We start from the raw sequence: 21470 nt of genomic DNA on the forward strand, positions 1-21470 counted from the left end.
AATAAAAATAAAAAATAAAATATTATTTGGGAGAAGATTTTTTGGGTAACTATTTATTAAGGTTCTGTCCATTAATTTTGCATTCATTGGCGAGTCTCACTGAGGCAAGTGTTACAGTGGTGTTCCCACGGTGATTTTCAATCACCCTCGTTCCTTCCACATTTATTATCTATAATACTTCTGTAAGGAAGAGTTGTTCTTTCTCTCCCATTTATTTGCTCAATCATTTATTCCTATCAGTATGGGCTTATGGGTATTTTTTATGCTCTGGGCCATAATACAATATTACTGTTATTTTGTAGCTCATTATTACAGCTTTGGCCACTGGGAGATCTTTTGGGTTGGCTCCTGTACCCTTCTGACATGTGCCATCTTTCTTTTTAAAAGTATTTCCCTACTTTCTGACACCACAAAATACTTTAAGCTCATCTTATATTTCTGTTGACCCAGTACTAGAATAAACCACTTCTCCAAAGCTTTCCAAGGTCCCTTTTATTAGAGAACGGTATTTAGAAACCAAAATCTGGGCACTAGGTTGCTCACCAGTACTGGGACATCACTGCTTCTAAGTCGTCAAAGTGGACAAAGACACATATACACTAACCCATGTATACACACATAGTCATATCTACTTTTATATCTACTAACTGTGTGTGTGTGCAACTCTCTGTGTATTTAAAAGCATGCACTCATACTGATTCATACTGATATCTCTGACTTCAATCCAACATCCACAGGTTTTGTTCTAGCATTCTTCCTTTGATTCTGTCTCTGACAGTAAAAACTTTGCTACTTATTTATTCAATCCTGGTATACATGTTAAGCATACATGTATGCAAAAAAAATTTTTAGCCTATATCCTGGTAAGGATAGCAGAATTGTTAGCCCATATGCTGGTAAGAAAAAAAATATCATCTAGAATACAATACTTGTATACAGTACTTTTTGTCTTTAGCCTAATATCCACTCAACACACGATTTTCTCCTCCACCTCCTACAATGTGGTTAGGTCATTCATTTGTAATACCTTAGACCTTCTGTCATAGTTTGCGTTACATCTTTGGTTCCTGGTTGATTTTGTTTTTTTTTTTTAATTTGCATACAGTAAAAAAAATAGCTCTGCTGCATACAATTCCACGGGATCTGACAAACACGGTGTTATGTATCCACCAAGAGAGTACAATACAGAAGAGTTCCATCATCCTCTGAATGTCCTTAAGCGGTCCTTTTCTAGCTAATCCCTCCTCCTAACCCCAAGCCATAAAAACAAATACTCTATGTTCCATCCTGTGACTAGAGAGGAAAAAAATAAACTATTTTTCCTCTGTTCTTACCCCACAACAATCAACACAGAATGTGTCTGTGACCAAACGTATGGAGCTTTCTTCCCCTACACACCAACCAAGCAATCAGTTCTGCAGTGAACACCAGCTGAGTATCCTCCAATTCAAGTCTGACATGATCTATCCAAATACAGCATCAAATCCCACAGGTTGAGGGCTCAGTCCCAGGAGACTGCCCCCACTTCAGATGCCAACTGCAAGTCCCAGATTGCTTCACCTGTGCTTTTGACTGGCTATAAATCAGAGTTCCCACAACTCCCTCTTTGGGTTTGAATAATTGGCTAGTGGCTCACAGAACTCAGGGCAACACTTATTTACATTTACAGGTTTATATGGACTATTATTCAGCCATGAAAAGGATGAAATCCTGTCATTCAAAGTGCTTTTGACTGGCTATAAATCAGAGTTCCCACAACTCCCTCCTTGGGTTTGACTAATTGGCTAGTGGCTCACAGAAATCAGGGAAACACTTACTTACATTTACTGGTTTATATGGAATATTATTCAGCCATAAAAAGGATGAAATCCTGTCATTCAAAGCAACATGGATGGAACTGGAGGACATTATGTAAAGTGAAATAAGCCAAGAATGGAAAGTGAAACACCACATACTCTAACTCACATGTGGAAGCTTAAAAAGATGATCAATGAAAGTAAAAAGTAGAACAGAGGATACTAGAAGGTGGGAAGGGAGGGACAGGAAGAGATTTGTTAAAAGAATACAAAATTAGGCCGGGCGCGGTGGCTCAAGCCTGTAATCCCAGCACTTTGGGAGGCCGAGACGGGCGGATCATGAGGTCAGGAGATCGAGACCATCCTGGCTAACACGGTGAAACCCCGTCTCTACTAAAAATACAAAAAACTAGCCGGGCGAGGTGGTGGGCGCCTGTAGTCCCAGCTACTCGGGAGGCTGAGGCAGGAAAATGGCGCGAACCCAGGAGGCGGAGCTTGCAGTGAGCCGAGATTGCGCCACTGCACTCCAGTCTGGGCGACAGAGCGAGACTCCGCCTCAAAAAAAAAAAAAAAAAAAAAAAAAACAAAATTATAGCTAGATAGGAGGAATAAGTTCTAGTGCTCTATACCACTACAGGATGACTACCGTTAACAATAATATACAGTTTCAAAAAGCTAGAAAGAGGATATTGAATGTTCCCAACACAAATAAATAATAAGTGTCTGAGATGATGGATATATAATTACCCAGATCTGATCACTATATATTATACGTATCTAAATATCACTATGTACCCCGTAAATATGTACAATTATTATGTGTCAATGAAAAAAATAAAAATTTAAAGATATTACCAGGATACAAATAAATAAATGCACAGGGCAAGGCATGGCAGAAGGCGCAAGGAGCTCCCACACTCTTCCTGGGCATACTACCCTCCAGGAGTCTCCAGGTGTTCAGCTGTTTGGCTCTCTGAACCCAGTCCTTTTCAGGTTTTCATGAGAGCCTCATTACAGAGGCACAATTAATTAAATCATTGGCCACTGATTATCAACTAAACCTTCAAACCCTGTCCCTCTCCCCAGAGGTTGTGGGGAAGAGTGAAAGGCTCAACCCTCTAATCCTGCCTTGGTCTTTCCTGTGACTGGCTGCCATCCTGAAGTTACTTAGGGGCTGCCAGCCATCATTAAATTCATTAGCACACAAAATGACATCACTTTGGAGATTCTAAGGATTTAGGAATTGTATGACAGGAAACTGGATGAAGACCAAATACACATTTCACAGTTATCACACATCCCTACAGTGTTGCTGTTTCCAGAATGTCATATAAATGGAATCACACAATTTGTAGACTTTTGGGTCTGTCTTCTTTCACTCAGCATAATGCCTTTAGGATTCACTCAGGCAATCGCATGTATCAACAGTGTGTCCCTTTGTGATGCTGTGTTGTGTTCTATTGAATGAATGTACTACAATTAGTTTATCTATTCACCTGTTGAAGAACTTTTGGGACGTTTCCAGTTTGGGGTGATTATTTTGTAAAACGAATACAAAGATTCACAGATTTTTGCATGAAGAGCAATTTTTTAAAAATCTACCTAGTAGTCAGCAGTTAGCTGGGTCACATCACAAGTGAATGTTTAGTTTTATAAGAAACTGCCTATCTTTTTTAAGATGGCTGTACCATTTTGCATTCCTATTAGCAATTCATGGGAGTTCCAGTAGTTCCACATTTGTCACCAGCAACTGTACCTTTTTAAATCTTAGCCAGTCTAATAGGTATATAGTTCTCTTAATTATGGTTTTAATTTGCATTATCCTAGTAACTGATGATGGTTAAACATCTTTTCATATTTATATTTTCTTTGAAGTATATGTTCAAATATTTTGCCCATTTTTACATTTACTTTTATTGTTGAATTGAAGGTTCTTTATTTAGTCTGGAAAAAAAGACTTGTTTGTTTTTTATACAGACAGGGCCTCACTCTGTAGCCCAGGCTGGAATGCAGTGGCAACATCACAGCTCACTGCAGCCTTGAACTCTTGGGCTTAAGCAATATTCTCACCTCAGCCTCCCGAGTAGTTGGGACCACAGGCATGAGCCACTGCACCTGGTTCCTGGATAAAAAACTTTTTCCAGATCTATGATTTGAAAATATTCTCTCCTAGTCTGTGGCATGACTTTTCATTTTCTTAATGGTATCTTTTGCAAGGCAAAAGATTTGAGTTCTGATTAAGTCCAAATTTGCCAATTTTTTCTTTTATGTACCATGCTTTTGGCACTGTGAGATATATATGGAGGTTCCTTTTCTTGCAATATGAACATCCAATTGTTCCAGCACTCTTCCTTGAAAAGACTACCCTTTCTCCACTGAATTGCCTTTGTACCACTGAAAAAAGAATTTAGTTGGCTTGTCTTGTGTGGGTCTATTTTTGGGCTCTCTCTTTTGTTCCACTCATCTATTTGTCTGCCCTTTCGCTAATACCACACTGGAGCTTTATGGTAAGTCTTGAAATTAGGTAGTATGAGCCTGCCAACTTTATTCTTTTTCATACGACTATTACAATTTTTTGTATCTCAATATAAAATTTATAATCAGTTTCTAGATCTCTGTAAAAAGAGTTTGCTGGGATTTTGATTGGGATTACATTTAATCTGTAAATCAAATTGCAGAGAATTGGCATCTTCATAATCGCAAGCCTTCCATCTCTTCATGTATTTAAGCTTCTTTGATTGATCAGTGTTTTGTAGTTTTTGACCTATTGATTCTATACATATTTTATTAGATTTATACCTAAGTATATTATAGTATTATATTCCATATAATACATTTTCACATAACTTCAATTTCATACGCGTTAAATGTATTATAAATATTTTTAAAATTTCAAAATAAAAAAATTCTAAATGTCCTAATGCTAAATGTTTATTACTACTGTAGAGAAATACAGCTGACTTCTGGATATTGACCTGTACTGTATCCTGAGACCTTGCTGGACTCACTTATTCATCCTAAGAGCTTTTGTGTAGATTCTTTGGAGTTTTCTATGTGGACAGTCATGTCATCTAAGAACAGATAGTTTTGTTTCTTCCTTTCCCGTCTGTATGCCTTTTATTTTTCTTGCCTTATTGTACTACCAATAGTTTTTGGTACAAAGTTGACAGTTGGAGGTAAGAGACAACAACCTTGTTCCCAGTCTTAGGGGGAAAATAATATTTTACCATCAAGTATAATCCTGGCTATGTATATTTTATGTCAGATTCAGGAAGTTTCCCTCAATTCCTAGTTTGCTGAGAGTTTTAATGATGAATGGATTTTAAATTTTGTTAAGTGCTTTTTCTGCATATTCTTCTTTAGTCTGTTCACACGGTGAAAGCTAATGATTGATTTTATAATGGTGAACCAGATTTGCCTTCCGGGGATGAACCTCACTTGGTCAGAAGGCATTATACTTTCTATTTAATCATGGGATTAGATTTGCTCATATTTTGTGAAGGATTTTTACATTTATATTCATGAGGTATTGGTCTGTCATTTTTCTTTTCATGTTAGTCATAAAAATTCATCCTTGTTCTCAATCTTAGGAGAAAAGAAAATCTTACGGATTTTCTATAATAATATAGGGGTCAATTCTCCAAGACATGCAATCCTAAATGTGTACACAGCTCGTGAAGCAAAAACCAACATAACTGAAAGGAGAAATAGACCAAACTGCAGCTATAGTTGGACACTTTAAAACTCCTCTCTCAGAAATTAATAGAACAAGTAGACAGAAAATCAGTAAGAATATAGAAGACATGAACAACACTATCAACCAACCAGACTTAATTAGACATTTATGGACATTTATAGAACTCCTCTACCTCAACCATAACAACAGAATGCACTTTCTTTCCAATTGCCTATGAGAAATTCACCAAAATAGATCACATTCTAGGGCACAAAATAGACCTCAAAACATTTAAAGGGACAGAACTAGAAACAGAGCTATAATCAAATTAAACTAAAATCCCCAATAACAGAAAGATTTCTGGAAAACAAATAATTGAAAAATAAACAATATGTTTCTAAATAATCAATGGGCCAAAGAGGAAATCTCAAGAGAAGGGGAAAATATTTTGAACTGAATTAAAATTAAAATATATCAAATTTTGTGGGATGTAGAAAAAGCATCACATAGAGGTAAATTTATAGCATTAAATATCTGTATTAGAAAAAAAGGAAGATCTCTAAACTGTAATCTAGGCTTCCAATATAAGAAACTAGAAAAACAAGATAAAACCCAAAGGAAGTAGAGGGAAAGAAATTATAGATAAGAACAGAAATCAATGAAATTGAAAACATAAAAATAGAGAAAATCAATAAAACCAAAGTTGGTTCTTTGAAAACATCAATAAAATTGATAAACTTCTAGCCAAACTAATTAAGAAAAAAAGAGGTAAGTCACAAATTACCAATAGCAGGATTGAAAAAGGAGGAATTCCTACTGATCCTAAGTAATAAAATGGTAATAGATACATACTATTAACAACTCTATATCCATAAATTCAACAACTTAGATAAAAGGGAATAATTCCTTGAAAGATACAAAGTACAAAAACTTACTCATGTAGAAATAGAACACCTGAATAGTCCTATATCTATTAATGAAATTCATTCTGTAAGTTGAAACCTTCCAAAAGAGAAAATGACAGGCCCAAATGGTTTCCCTGGCAAATTTTATCAAACATCTAAGGAAAAGGTAGTAAGAATTGTACACAGTATCTTCTAGAAAACTAGAAGAGGAGATAATACTTCTCAATTCATTTTATGAGCCAACATGACTCTAGTTTTTTCTTTCAGTACTTTAAAGATGTCACAATACTGTCTTTGATTTGCATGATTTCTGACAAAAAGTCTGCTATAATTCCTATTTTTGTTTCTCCGTATGTAATTTCCTTCAAGAAAAGGCTGCCTTCAAGATTCTCTCTTTGGCTTGTTTTTAGTAGTTTAAACATAATATGGAGGCGTATATTCTTTTTGATATTTACCCCATTTAGTGTTCTGTGACCTTCCTGGATCTGTGGTTTCGCATCTGTCATCAATTTGAGAAAATTCTCAACCATTATTTCTTTTCATTTTTTAGGCATTATTTCTTTGTCTTTTTTTTTTTTTTTTCCCTTTTTGTGGAGAACGGGGTCTCGCTATACTACCCAGGCAGGTCTCAAACTCCTGGGCTCAAGCTATCCTCCCGCCTCTGCCTCCCTGAGAGCTGGGATTACAGGCGTGAGCCACCGCGCCCGGCGGCATTATTTCTTTACATATTCCTTCTGCCCCACCTCTCTCTCTTCTTTTAGGGATTCCAATTATCTCTATGCTATGGCATTTGATATCATGCCATGACTTTTGAGTACTGTTTGTTTTGTATGTGTTTCTTCTTTCTTCTTTTGTGTTTCAGTTGGGGTAAATTCTACTGATCTAACTTCAAGTTCACTGATTCTTTCCCTGGCTGCCTCAAGTCTTCTGAGGTGCCTGTCAAAGGTATTTCTCAACTCCATTACTGTTCTTTTATTTCTAACATTTCCATTGGGTTCTTTCTCATAGTTTCCATCTCTCTACTAAAATAGTTACCCAAAGTTACCCATAAGATCTTGCATGTTGTTTATACTTTCTGTTAGGACCTTTAACATATTAATCTTAGTTATTTAAAATTCCCTGTCAAATATTCTAACACCTTTGTCAGATCTGATTATCATGATTGCTTCATTTCTAAGGAGTGTGGTTTTTCTTGTCTTTTTGTATGTCTTGTAAATTTTGCTAAAAATTGGACGTATTATAGAGTATAGACTGAGATTTATAAGCATAAATGGATATATCTTTCTTCCTACTAAGACTTTAACGCTCCTTCTAGCTGATTATATGCCTGAGTGGAAAAAGAAGACCCTCCCTGAGATTTTGAAAGACTGCCAAAAAGCTGGCTATACCACTAGTATATTCTTCTCTCTTTTCTCTGCTCTTTCCATGAAGACAGACAATCCCCAATAGAATTTCTGATTAAGCAGGAGATGATTAGTATATCCCCACAGATCTAGCCCAGCCAAAAGCGAGTAACATGAAACTCTGGACCATATGGGCAACATACTGGGGAAGAGGTGTGGAAATATAAGATTATTTGGGATTCTGTGAAATATTTGAATTGTTCTCAATATCCCTTGAGTGGTAGGTTGATTCTGTTAAGGGCATCATCTCTACCCTTCCCTCTGCACATAGTTCTGTATGCTCTCCTGCCATAGGCATACTAACTTGCTTAAACAATCCGATTGGTTTTCAACCCATGCCTTTAGCCACTGCCATGAGACCATGTCCAGGCTTGTTGTAGACACATGTGGCTCAGTTGTCCTGGCCACCTCGGCCACCATCCAGGTGAGTGATCGCTGCAGACCAGAGAACTGCCCACATAAGTCCAGATTAAACTGCTGACCCACACACACACAAGCAGCTAAGTAATGTTTTTGTCTGAAATGACTGAGTTTTAGGGTAGGAATAGAAAGCTGATATATCTAGCAGGCCTTTTGGCCTCCAGAGATCTGGGAAGTATTGGTGCACACTATAATGACATCTATGCCATGTCTCCTGGAGCTCATATCACACTGATTCATGGCCCTGCTAGATGCCATGCCCTGTGGATATTCCACCATTACAGCAAGTTATTTTAAGCAAAGTACAAAAACCAGATTCAGGAGGCTCATATTTTGAATACTAATTTCTAATTTTTACTAAGGTAATCTTTGAAAAAGCACTTCATGTCTCTATTTTGCTGCTGGGATAGAAAACCCACTTCTATGTCCTTTGATTTAAGGCTGTGGTTTCTATGAGTCCTGGACTGGGCTGGCTGCAATAGACGCTCTGGCAGGAAAAATATTCCCCAGACTCTCTCCTGAGAGTCTCATTCAGGTATGCTGGGGTGGAGCCCAGAAATCTGAATTTTTAGACAGCTCCCCAAGATCATAACATACTATTAACATTATGTTACAAATGTCAGGTGATCGTTGAAATGTATGGTTTCCCCAGTTTACGGCTTCCTGAATGCATCTTTTGATACAATCTCCTTTCATCAAAATATACTTATATATAATGTATGATCAATACATCAAAATAATAGTTAATACTTAATATATAAATAATAGTTAATATAATTTATAACTTGGAAATGTCTGCTTATTTCCAACAAAAATTAAAGGAAGCTAATATATAACACATCCAATAAGACCATCAGAAAATAAACAAAATTTTAGACAACAAAGAAACACTGTATCAAAGCCTCAAAACAGTACACTTCATGAGTAGCTGAGTTTCCTAGTAGCAAAGGCAAAGAAAGAAATACAATAATTATAAAAATTCTTACTATCTGATAAAATATATCGAAGTATCAGTAGAGACTTTTTTCCCCACAGCCAAATTATAAAAGGAACTTAATCGTATAGGACTTTTACACAAATTATTTTGAAGATAAAAAAATGGAAAATAAGTGAATATATAGGGAGAAAGAATCTTTCTGGAGCTACACTGTAAAAGGAATCTAATTATATAGGTCCTATTGCATAAGGGATCTTGAATAACAAAAAGAGTTGTGTAACCAACTGTAGCTGGGGAAAAAATGACTATTTCTCACACAGTACATGTACATCCTGGGAGCATAAATCTCTGGAGGTGATTCTTTGGTGGGCAAAGGTCCATGGATGAGGGAGGCTTTCTGTGTTCAGACTTTTCTCACCGAAGGAAGCTTATGACATCTAAGAACTATGAAGAGTAGGATTATGCCTGGACAGAGTCCCCTCAGAGGAGGAAAGGGCTATGCTGCACTAGTAGGGAGCCAGTTGGTGGAGGAGCCACTTCACATTCACAACTAGGAACCCGCACTCTGGGGGCTCACACCAGATATCAACCAAGGCGAAGAGGTTCAGGAGGCAGAGGCAGAGTCTGAAGGCACTAAAAAACTTCTCGTTCCAGGAAGGCATCTAGGTTTTCTTGTCTACTGCATAATCTGTAGACGCTAACAATGTGGTGACTGTTCTCTGGCTGCATTAATGGAAGCACAATGCCCAGAAGCAGGGAGGCAAGGTCCCGGCTCTGTACTGCTCACGTCCTACCTTCAGCTCCTCCCTGTAGCCTCTGGAGTGCTACACAAGTTGTTCCCTCACCCCAGAACAGTCGCACCAATACCCCTGGCCCACCCATACCCCTTTCACCTGGCTCCAGCCTCATCCTTCAGATCCCCATCCAGACGGCCCTGATGCCATCAAACCTGGGTAGGGCCACCCATCTGTGCCCCTACAGCATCCTTGCTGCTTCACAACAACCCGTCACACTGAGCTGTGACTGCCTGTGTCCTTAGAGTGGTCACCAAATTTCCCAGTTCACAGCTGGGTCCTCACTGTTAGCTGTGCCAGGCACAGAGCAGATGCTCCCAGGATGTACACAACGGATGAATACGGTTGAAGGACAACAAAGACCACTAAGAACACTGTCAATAGGAACAGCCAACACGGACCTGGGCTTACCCTGTGCCAGGCCCTGTTCTAAATGCTGAGGTATGGGGCTGAGAGCTGAACCCAGGCAGGTTGCTCCTCAACTCATGCTCTTAAACCATTCATCCTCATCAAGGAACAAAAGTGTGCCATGTGCTGGGTGACGTGTGGGGCTGCAGGAAGTGGGTGTGTACCCTGCCACTGTGCAGCAGCCCAATGCCCCTCAAACCTGGAGATGTGAGAGGAGGTAAATGCCTGGTGCGGGGGACCGATTCAGCCCTTCTCATGAAGCCCAGGAGTGGCTGGCTGGAAGGGGCCTGTCTTTAGTCCTGTCCCATGACTAAGGCACTGCCCATGCTCCCCGGCAAGTGGGCCACGTTAGGACAGAATCTGAGTGTAACAGGAGGAGGACGCACAGAACAAGCACCTTGCCAACGGGAACGCTGCCACCTGCAGGGGAGGCTGGAAGCTCTGACGGGCTGGACCCCAGTGCTAGCCCCACAGGGCTTGACCGATGGCTGGGTTTCTGCTCCGATAATCCGGCTGCTTTTTTCCTCTGGGCAGCGATTTGGGACAAGACATTGTCTATGCTGCCACCTGAGGAAACACAAAAGGAGTGAACACCGTGGGCACAGAGGGCTTACTCCAACACAAGGGTGGTGGACTGCCGTGTGATGACTGGGTTGGAGTCAGTCTCCCAGACTCCCTTCCCCATGTGGCTCCAGGACAGGGCTGACAACAGGAGAACTCTGCAGGAGAACCGGGAGGTGGAAGTTTAGGCAGCAGGCCCTGTGCTGCGAAGGTGTGATGGTAAGAGGTCGGAAGCAGCAGCACAGGCAAAACCCAGTCCATCCTTGCTTTCCCCCTGCCATGGCCAGCTCGTGCTGGCCCCATCAGGCACAGATACAACACCCTGCACCCGACACCCGCAGCAGTCCCTCTGCAGTGCCAGCCAGCAGCTGCACAGACCACCTTGTCCGGCTGCACCAGGGTTTCAGGAGGGCTAGTGAGCAATTGGTCCCTCTCCCTTTCACTCTCCCTTTATGTGGCCACCTACTCCCAAGACTGAGTCAATACATTCCCAATTCCATAATGCTCAGAGTGGTCTGCTTCCTGACTGAACCCTGACTGCCATTCTCCCTCACCCTGCTTCCCCAAATCTACAGGTAATCTCAAACTATTATAAAAGAAAGGTGCCGGGTGTGGTGGCTCACGCCTGTAATCCCAGCACTTTGGGAGGCTGAGGCGGGCGGATCACAAGGTCAAGAGATCGAGACCAGCCTGACCAATATGGTGAAACCCCATCTCTACTAAAAATACAAAAAATTAGCTGGGTGTGGTGGCGGGCGCCTGTAGTCCCAGCTACTCGGGAGGCTGAGGGAGGAGAATCGCTTGAACCCAGGAGGTGGAGGCTGCAGTGAGCAAAGATTGCATCATTGCACTCCAGCCTGGCAACAGAGTGAGACTCTATCTCAAACAAAACAAAACAAAACAAAAAACAAACAAACAAAGGAAGAAAGTGATAATACTCAGGGCTGGGAGGTACTCAAGAGGGGACACTAATGACTAACATTTATAGAGGATTTACTATGTGCCAAGCCCTGCTGTAAATATTTCACATGTTTAAAGAGAGCTATTCTAGAGGGCAAAACATATCAAAAGCCTCCAAAATAGGCATACTCATGAACTCAGTCACCCTGATTCCAGCAAATTTAAATAATAGAAATCACTGAACATATACGTGAATATGGAGGCATGAAGGTATTACGAAGGGAGGTATTACCTACAAAAAGCAAAAATCTAGGAACAGCCTCAGTGTTCAACACAGGGAATTGGTTAAATGAACTGTGATGCCTCATACAAATGGAACACTGTTTGATTATTAAACAAGGTGCTGTAAGACATATATGTATCAACGTAAAAAGGTGCTCACAATCTAGCAATGTGAGGAAAAAGAAAAAAACAAGTTACAGAGCAGTTTATAGTTTAGAAAGGCACGTGGTTCCAAGAACAGGCTCTGAAGTCAGGCTGCCTGGGTTTGGATCCTGGCTCTGCCAACTGATAGCTATATGACCCCGGACGAGTTATCTAACTGCCCTTAGCCCCAATCCCTCATCTGTAAAACAGAGGTGGTAACTTCATTGGCTGCTGGGGCACTGAAGGAGATTATTCATTCAAAGGGCTTGGCATGCAACTTGACAAATATTAAGTGCTCCATAAATTATTGTGCCTTTTTATAAATATTCATAGACAAAACCACTTTCCAGATATATATACATATATATATGAAAACGATAATGATCTGTAGTGGGTGAGATTATACTTTGTTTCAGTTTCTTGACTCATCTAGTCTTAAAGCTTTTTCCACTAGAAGCAGGGTGGCTGATTCGGTTTGGCTGTGTCCCCACCCAAATCTCATCTTGAATTGTATTTACCACAATTCCCACATGTAATGGGAGGGACCTGATCGAGGTAATTGAATCATGGGGGCGGGTCTCTCCTGTGCTGTTCCCATGGTAGTGAATAAGTGTCATGAGATCTGATGGTTTTATAACAAGGAGTTTCCCTGCACAAGCTCTCTCTTGCCCTGCCGCCATGTAAGTTGTGCCTTTCAGCTTCTGCCATGACTGTCAGGCCTCCTCAGCCATGTGGAATTGTGACTCCATTAATCCTTTTTCTTTATAAATTACCCAGTCTTGGGTATGTCTTTAATAGCAGCGCAAGAACAGACTAATACAGTGGCTTTCCTGCAAAGCTGGTTTTGGTTAATCCCGGATGACCTTAGGGAGGACTAGAAAGTATGCTGCAAGCCCATCATAACTTTGGGGCACTCTGCTTTGAGACCTAATTGCCACCAACTTGCTGTGTGACCCTAAGCAAATCTCTTGCCCAGTGTGAGCTTCATTTTCCTCATCTGTTCAATGAAGGGGCAGAATGAGAAGGCCCAAGGTCTAACCTTCAGGGATTTTAAACACTGTGAAAACACCACGCATTTCTTTTAATCTCTTGTAAAATTTTACAAGAAAAAAAAAAGCATTCTGGACTTTATTTTCCTCCATCTCCATCCACCCGCATCCCCAAGAAACTGTGTAAAATGTGAATTGTGAATTCACTGAAAAATCTCTTAGCCACATCAAGGAGAAAGTCCCTCTTGTGTGGTCATTTCTGCGACTGTCTGCAGCCTGAATATCTGGGCAGCGCACACCCTCAGTCCCAAGGGATCATCCCACCTCCCTGAGTGGCCCTGCCCAGCTACTCACCTGAGCGGTTAAGCAGCTCCCCACCATGCCGACTCACACCTCCTACCCCACTGGAGCCGCCCGATGAATGAGGCGAGTGGTTGAAGTTTCCAGAATTGGCAGGAGAGGCTGGGCTTCTGGAGAGGCTTGGAAATTTAACAGGTCTGACGGGTGTCTGCAAGAATAAGGCACGTACAGCAGGAGGCTGCTCCTCCCTCCAGCCGTGCAGATCAGTGTGAGGGTTCCTGCGCTCAGGTGGTGCACACCCCACCAAAGCTCGCTGTGCCCAGCACGGCCCTGCCAGGGCCCAGCAGAGGAGTCCCTGAGGGATAGAGCTTGCTTCTATGTGCTGACAACTCGCCCATTAGCTCAGTGAACCCATGTGATGTCATTTCCCATGAGCCACCTTGCTTTCAGTCTCATTGAACTCCAGGGCCTTCCAAGAAAAAACCTGACCAGGTTATTCACTGACAACCCATGGAGGCCTCAGCACATCCAGTGACAAAATCTAGCCCCCTCAGCACCGCCTGGCACAGTAACCAGCTCCCCAACTCCAAGCCTGCTTCCGTGATGCTGTCCCTATTGGTCCCTCAGCCTGGAATGGGTCTTCTCCTCCTCACATCCTTCATGGTGCCTTTCCTGGCCCTATTGTCTCTGGTGCCAGGGCTCCTGGTCACGTCCTCTCCACCCTGACCTCACTCCACCCCCTGCTTCACTTGCTCTGCTCCGGGCACACCAATCTCCTTTGGGTTTCCTGCTGATCCTTTTTGTGCCTTGGGGCCTTTGCCCAGGCAGCCTGTTCTACATGGACCTGGCGGCTCCTCCCCATCCTTAACCCACTCCTCCCACAGCGGCTCCTCCCTGTCCTTGGGTCTCAGGTCTCGGAGGCCTTCACTGCCTAAGCGGTGTAATGTGCGCTCTGGTCTAAGATGGGCTCCCATGTAGGGCTGGCTCCCCGACACATAGCTGTGCTCCCTTCCAGCACCCTCTTCGCTTACACTGTGACTCTTACCATGGCTTGTGAGTGTACGTTTACTGCGGTTGCCTGTGTGTCTGATGCCCCAGTGGACTGTTAGCTCCATGGGGACTTGGTTCTCTGCTGTACGCCTGGTACCCAGCTCTGGCCTCGGCACAAAGAAGGCACTCAGTAGATATGATTAAAGTTGGAGTGGGCTGAATCGCCACCCCCAAAAAGATACACAGTGTCCTAATTACCAGAATCTTTGACTGTTACCTTATAAGGCACCAGACTGAGGATGAGCTTATATGTGCTTACCTAAGATGTGCTCAAGTCAAGAATTTTGAGAGGAGGAGCTTATCCTGGAATTTCCCGGTGGGCTCTAAATGCAATCACATGTATCTTCATAAGAGAAAAGGCAGAGGGAATTTTGACAAACGAGCAAGCAATGTGACCATGGAGGCTGAGACTGGAGTGACGCAGCCACAAGCCAAGTGAAGCCTAGAGTCAAGAGAAGCTGTCAGAGGAAAGAATGGATCTCCCTGGAGCCTCCGGAGGGAGCGGGGCCCTGCTGACACCTTGATTTCAGTTTCTGCCTCCAGGACCGTGAGAGAATACATTTCTGTTGTTTTAAGCCATGCAGTTTGAGGTGACTTGTTACAGCAGCCATAGGACACCAAAACAAAGGTCTTCTTGTAGGTCCTCTACTGTGGGCACTCCTAAGGGAGAGACAGTGACAGATCCCAGGGCCCTGGCCCCACACTGTGGGCACTCCTAAGGGAGGGACAGTGACAAGATCCCCAGGGCCCAGAATGAGGCCCATCTGCTGAGTAAGCAAAACAGAACACACTTACAAAGGCTATAGCTCATGTTCTCTCTCCCTCTACCTGGGACGCTGCTGCCTGCACTCCACTGGGGAGAGAACTCTTCCACAGCTTGCAAATCCCAGCTCAGCTGTTGCCTCTTCCTGGAGGCCTCCTGAGTGTCCTACCACACACAGTCACCTCTCTGGTGCTCGCACACTCCTAACACTGCTCCCCGCCTCATGTTCTGTGCCTACATCTTTGCCACGCAGACCACCGCCTCTTCTAGGGCAGAATGGGGCTGACTGGGCTACATGGCAGTGGGATTCAGTGAATGTTCACTGAGCAAATGAAGCAAGTCAAGTTAATGTTCTGTCCCTCTAAGGTTAAATTATCAAGGAAACACAGCCATAGAAGAGGTCTCAGGGATGGGTTCTACAACTCCCCCATGTTCCTACCTGATCGAGAATAGGGGACTAAACGCAAACCTGTCCTGCCTGTTTTGAGAGCATCTCCAGGCGCCAGGGTCTTGGTCTCCTGCTGGTGATCTGATACTACCATAGCCCTAGGAGGCAGCAGTGAGTGCTGGGGTCAGCCCCATCTTATAGAGACAGAGGCCGTAAGCTTCTCCAATCACCCAGCACACGACAGGGTCAGTCCTGAATCCCTTTGTCTTGCCCGTTTGCTGCATCTACCATCCAAATACAGGCTATATACAGAGATACCTTCCACATTGACAGGGCTGTCAATTTCAGAAACAGACCAAGAGCCACCAAGTTAGAAACCACTACAGTCAAAAGGATAGAAGTCACACTCTTGGGCACAAGAAAACACCAGTAGCACACATAGTTGCCACTGAGTGTTTGCTCTTGATCGTGGTTCACCCGCACTTGGCTGGTGATCTTCAGCTATTACTCCCACTCCCTGGGTCCCAGTTTCCTCATCTACTAAAAGGAAGGTTGGATTAGATACATCAGGTCTTCTAACTGTGCTCCTTGGAGCTCTACGGTTCCAGTAAGGGGACAGATGTTCCCTGCTACCTCAACATTTTAATCTGTTTTCCATATTGAGTTGCTCTGTAGGGCTTCATTAGACAAAAGGATATCATCCATTCAAAAGCAAAAAAAAAGTTGCAACCCTTCTGGATTCGTCGGTTTGAGGTCCCTCTGCCTGGAACACACCATGATTTCAGCGAGCAGTGAGTGCTGTGTAAAAGTGTGTCAGAAGACAACTTACGGTGTCTGTGCCCCCGCCACCCACAGGGTGGCCCCTGCTGGCTCTCTGGGGCAGCACGGTCTTCATGGGGTCTGCCTTCCCATTGTGACGCGTCCGGGACCGATCAGAGCTCCACAGCTCAAAACTGGAAGGAGGTAGGAATGGGGGGATGACTGCTTTCAGCTTGTCACTCGGGAGTCTGGTGAGGGGAGCTCCGTTTCGAAGCTGAAAAAGACAGGCTGAGGGTTAGATAAGCCCCCAGGAGGGCTCCCAACTCGCTGGGAAAGACTCCATGTTTTTCCTGCTTCTTGGGGCATGGCACCACCATCCGCCCCTCCACCTAAGCCGGGAGCTATGTGGCATCTGCAGCCCTCCTCCCAGTAACCGCACAACACCCATGTCTGCTCTGTGCCAACGCCAGGCTTCTCCTGGATCTCTCCCCACAGCAGCAAGATCAGAATGGGGCAGAGGAGACAGAGCGCCAAGGAGAAGATGATGTTGGTGTGCTATGGGGGACGCAGGGGAACTGGGAGAACACAGAGGAAGGGTGCCACTGCTATGCAGTGAGGGCGCCTTTGTGGGGACTGAGTTGAGCCTGAATGACAGTTTAAGCTGGGCCAGTGAGGACCAGAAGGGGCATTCCAGACTGAGTGAGGGGCCAGAATACGGAAAGGCCTGGAGCCTAGAGGAGCAGGACATGGGTGCAGTGCTGCGAGACCAGCCTGAGCAGCCGTTGGGGGTGAAGGAGGAATGGGGAGGGGATAAGGGCTAGGACCCAGCACCAGCCACTCTCTTCTCCAGCCCCCCACACACCAGCTTTCTCCAAGCACGCCTCCTGCTGCTGACATTTCATTGCAATTTTGATTTTAAATTTTGAAAATGTGATTTGGGGGGTCAGTATAAACTCTACACAGTAATGACGGTTAGATCATCAAGGAAAGTGTTCACAGACCACGCTCACCTTAATTAAGAAAAAACAGTGAACTTTTTCCCAGATGGTGCTTTGCAGCAACGGGAATCCCACAGCTAAACCTGCCTCAGGAGCAGAGCAAGGCGGGCATCTCCACACTGACGGCTGCACATGCCCATCAGCGAAGCAGCCGGGCCACCCCACCCATTATGGGCGGGCAGGCACACTGGCGTCCTCTACAGAGCATGAGGGGTCGGGGAAGGAGTACACCTCCCGGGTTCCCAGGCTGGCTCTGTCCTGCTTTTCTGAAAGTCTGTAAACAAGTGCTGTCCCCTCTTTCCCTCTAGACCACAACAAGCTCATCCAGCAAACAGGGTTGAGTTGGACACTCACAGTGACAAACCCATCACCACAAAAGGGTCTTTTCCCTCCCTGGGGTAACAGTCCAAATTGTTGCTATCTTTCTGGAAGCCAATGACATTCACAACCTTTGACCCAGGAATTCCATTTCTAGGTATTCATCCTGAGCAAGTATCAGGCAAGTGGGGGAAATGAAGGTATAGGGACATTCATCTGAGCTGTTAAAATAACAAAAAACTAGAAATCCCAGAGTCTGACAGTTCAGTCTTAGATAAAGAGACACGTTCCTACCCTGGAATGTTCTAACGTAGCCATTAAATATGATGTGGCTACATAGTGTTTGATGACATGGAAAAGACGGTCACAACATACAAATCACAAATAGATTGGATTCAACACAATATGGCAAAGATATTAACAGTGCCAACCTCACGAATATTAAATGAGCTAATATATGTAAAGTGCGGTGAATAGTAGCTGGTACTTAGTAAGAGCTATGGTATTTGCTATTATTACATATAACATCACATTTATACATGCTAAAAAACTGCTTACAAAAAATACTCAAAAGACATATACCATAAAAATGCCAACCACGGTTACAGCTGGGTGTGTGATTGGGGTGAATTTATTTTCCTTCTTTATGTTTTACTGCTTCTTCTAAAATTTGTAAAATAGTATTTCTGTCTTCCCACCAAAAATAATTATTGCTATTTAATAACATGATCAAATGTAAGGCAGCACAAGCTCCCACAGTCAGTGTTAGAACCATCAATTTACACCTGTTGGGGTGGCAGGGAGCCGTGGGCAGATTGGGTCAGGACTCCTTGCTGGGCTCTGCAGTTCCTGACGCTGCTGATGCCTTTCTGGGAGCACCCCCTGCTCCCTTGTCCTCTGCAATACTGCCCTCTGCTGGCTAGTATTAGGGTCTTAACACTAAAGGGACTCAAGTCCAACTTTAATCATTAAGCTCCCATATCAGAGGAAAGGAATGTGAAACTCAGAGAGGGGAGGTAACACATCCAAGTTCACACCACGGAGCTTATTCTGGGCCAGACACTAGGCTAAGAACTTCCTGGGAGTGATCTTGTTTAAAAACCATAACCATGAGGAATCCCCAAAGTCAGAGACTGCAAACTGTCCCCCAGTATCTATTTTTCACATCTTAGAAATGACACACCTGATGTTTATTTAGATGGGCACAGGACCACTTGTTACAAAGACTTCATTTCCCAGCTTCCCTGCTGTGATTTAAGTAGAATCGTTTCCAAGAAACCTTTTTTTTTTTTTAAGACAGAATCTTGCTCTGTCAGCCAGGCAATGGCACGAGCTTGGCTCACTGCAACCTCTGCCTCCCGGGTTCAACCAATTCTCCTACCTCAGCCTCCCGAGTATCTGGTATTACAGGCACCCGCCACCACGCCCAGCTAATTTTTGTATTTTTAGTAGAGACTAAAAATACACCATGTTGGCCAGGCTGGTCTCAAACTCCTGACCTCAGGTGATCCACCCGCCTCTGCCTCCCAAAGTGCTGGGATTACAGGCGTGAGCCACTGCTCATGGCCCCAAGAAACTTCTTTAAAGACAGCTGGCATGTGCCCATGGCTACCTCTTTTCCCCTCCTCTCTCCTGCTGGCTGGAATGAGGCCGTGATGGCCAGAGCTCTGGCAGCCATCTTGAACCAAGAGGTGACCTTAGAAATAGAAACCACACTTGGGGGACCAACAGGCAAAAAGGACTCAAGTCCCTAACTCCAAGGAGTCATATACTAGTTCTGAACTTTGCTTACTTGAATGAAGTAGGCTGCTATCTTATTTACACCACTGTTATTTGGGGACTTTCTGTTACTCACAGTTGACCCTAATCCTAATACATCTCTAATTTACAGATGAGGAAACTGAGGCCTCCCCAGCTGGAAACATACCCTCCTCTTTGAATCCTCTCTCCCCGGTTCTCCACAGCCCAAATGGTGAGTCTTCATTTCTCATGCTGCCCATCAATTCCTACCCTCAATCCCCTGCCTCCCTGAGAACAGGGCGAGGGCTGACACCCAGCGGCTGATCACCAGCACAGCCCTCTCCAGCTTAGAGGTGGCATCTGTTCTGACTCCTCAGTGCCAGAGCTAAGCCTATTGTTACACATTCTGATCACCAACCCTATCTGTGACCACCACAAAGACAAGACAAATGCCCATATCCCTCCTTGTAAATCAATCAACTGATGATTGCCAGAGACCTAAAATGCTTTTAGAAAAGCCCCACACTCACCATAGTTGTCAATAACGCGTCTTCCTTCTCTCCTCTTGTGCTCCCAGGACCTGAGAGACAAATGGAAATTTCCTGAAATGACCCCTCCACGTGTCCACAGCATGAGGATGAGTGACTGGGGCTGGCTTCATCCTGGAAAACCAACTCTCCTGGGTGCTTAAATATTTAATAATAATTGGTATTTGATATTTTAATAGAAGGAAGGCATTTAAAAGGTATACTGGAGCATGTTTTCAGCTTTTCCATAAACCACTGCCGTGTTAGGTCAGAGAGTGGTGCCCCCAGCTCAATAGTCTGTCTCAGACAGTGGTGCCAGAGGAGCTAATCCAGTTATGGGGAATCTGACTGTTAGAAGGGATCTTATCTATGTTCCAGTCAGTATGGGAATCTCCTTCAGCAAACTGACAAAGTTATCCAAGCTGTTGAATACCTTGAGTGATGGGGAGCTCACTACTCACACCCTCCCAGTAACTCATTTTATTTCAAGATGCTTTCAGTGTCATAGACCAATCACATTTTATAGGTGGGGAAAACCACCTACCAAAGGCGAGAGAGGATGACTCCCTGTCACCCCTCAGCAGGGAGTGTGGGACAGGAACCTGGGACTCTTGCCACTGGCCAGCACCTTCTCATTCTATCACACTCCTGGTGGTTGTGTCCCTGCCTAAGTCTCTTTTCTACCAGAACAGACTCTGTGCTCCAGTGTCACATTCCAACATCACCTCACCCCTGACAGCAGCCCAGGAGGTAGGATGAAGGGCAGAGGGTGCAGGCTCAGACCATTCCAAAAATTCTACTGCATGGGCAGGGTTTTCTCACCATTGTCTTTGGTCACAGCGGCTGCATCAGGGAGTGCAGAGCGGCTTGTCTTGTCCTGGGGGGCAGCTCTCATTGTGGAATCCAGAGCTGGCTCAGGCTCGTCAGAGAAAGGCAAAGGCTGGTTGCTGGACAGCCCGCGGGGCAATGTCTGCATCAGTTTGAGCTTTCGGAACCGATTGGACATTCGGTTCCACCAGGACTGCCAAAGGAACGTAGAGCAGAAGTCATGCTCCAGGAAGGGCAAGGAGAGTAGGCGCAGGACCCGCCCAGCCCAGAGATACTGACTACATTCACAGGTGCCTGCCCTCCCCTCTCCTGGGGCCTGGACAGACATTACTGATCAACGATAGCACCCATTCCCAATAAGCCACGGTTACTCACTAAACCTTTCCTGACCCATACCTTAGGCAGTCATTTCCAATAGCCTGGAGGTGGCAGTGAATCCTATTTGCCATCCCTCATCTAATCAATCTCCTCATTGCACATGAGAATTGGAGACTCAGACAGGAGTGCTGACTTACTTGAGGTCTTACAGTGAAACAGGGACAGATGGACACAGAGGCAACTCCAGATTCCTAAGCATCTATCAT

The 21470-nt window shown here is 44.0% G+C and overlaps 1 protein-coding gene across 5 annotated transcripts in view; it reads right to left on the reverse strand.

The window, feature by feature from the left end:
- ANKS6 (ankyrin repeat and sterile alpha motif domain containing 6) overlaps positions 1-21470 on the reverse strand; it is a 65562-nt gene that overhangs the window by 26759 nt on the left and 17333 nt on the right. For all 5 annotated transcript variants that reach the window (XM_030919752.1, XM_030919751.1, XM_010357629.2 and 2 more), the window contains exons 7-11: positions 20881-21079; positions 20062-20111; positions 16546-16749; positions 13570-13723; positions 10737-10906 (exon numbers count right to left, since the gene is read on the reverse strand). In XM_030919752.1, the coding sequence (XP_030775612.1) occupies positions 10737-10906; positions 13570-13723; positions 16546-16749; positions 20062-20111; positions 20881-21079 (777 nt within the window). The remainder of the gene's footprint in view (positions 1-10736; positions 10907-13569; positions 13724-16545; positions 16750-20061; positions 20112-20880; positions 21080-21470) is intronic.

The sequence above is a fragment of the Rhinopithecus roxellana genome, chromosome 16 (assembly GCF_007565055.1).
Source record: "Rhinopithecus roxellana isolate Shanxi Qingling chromosome 16, ASM756505v1, whole genome shotgun sequence".
Classification (NCBI taxonomy): Eukaryota; Metazoa; Chordata; class Mammalia; order Primates; family Cercopithecidae; genus Rhinopithecus; species Rhinopithecus roxellana.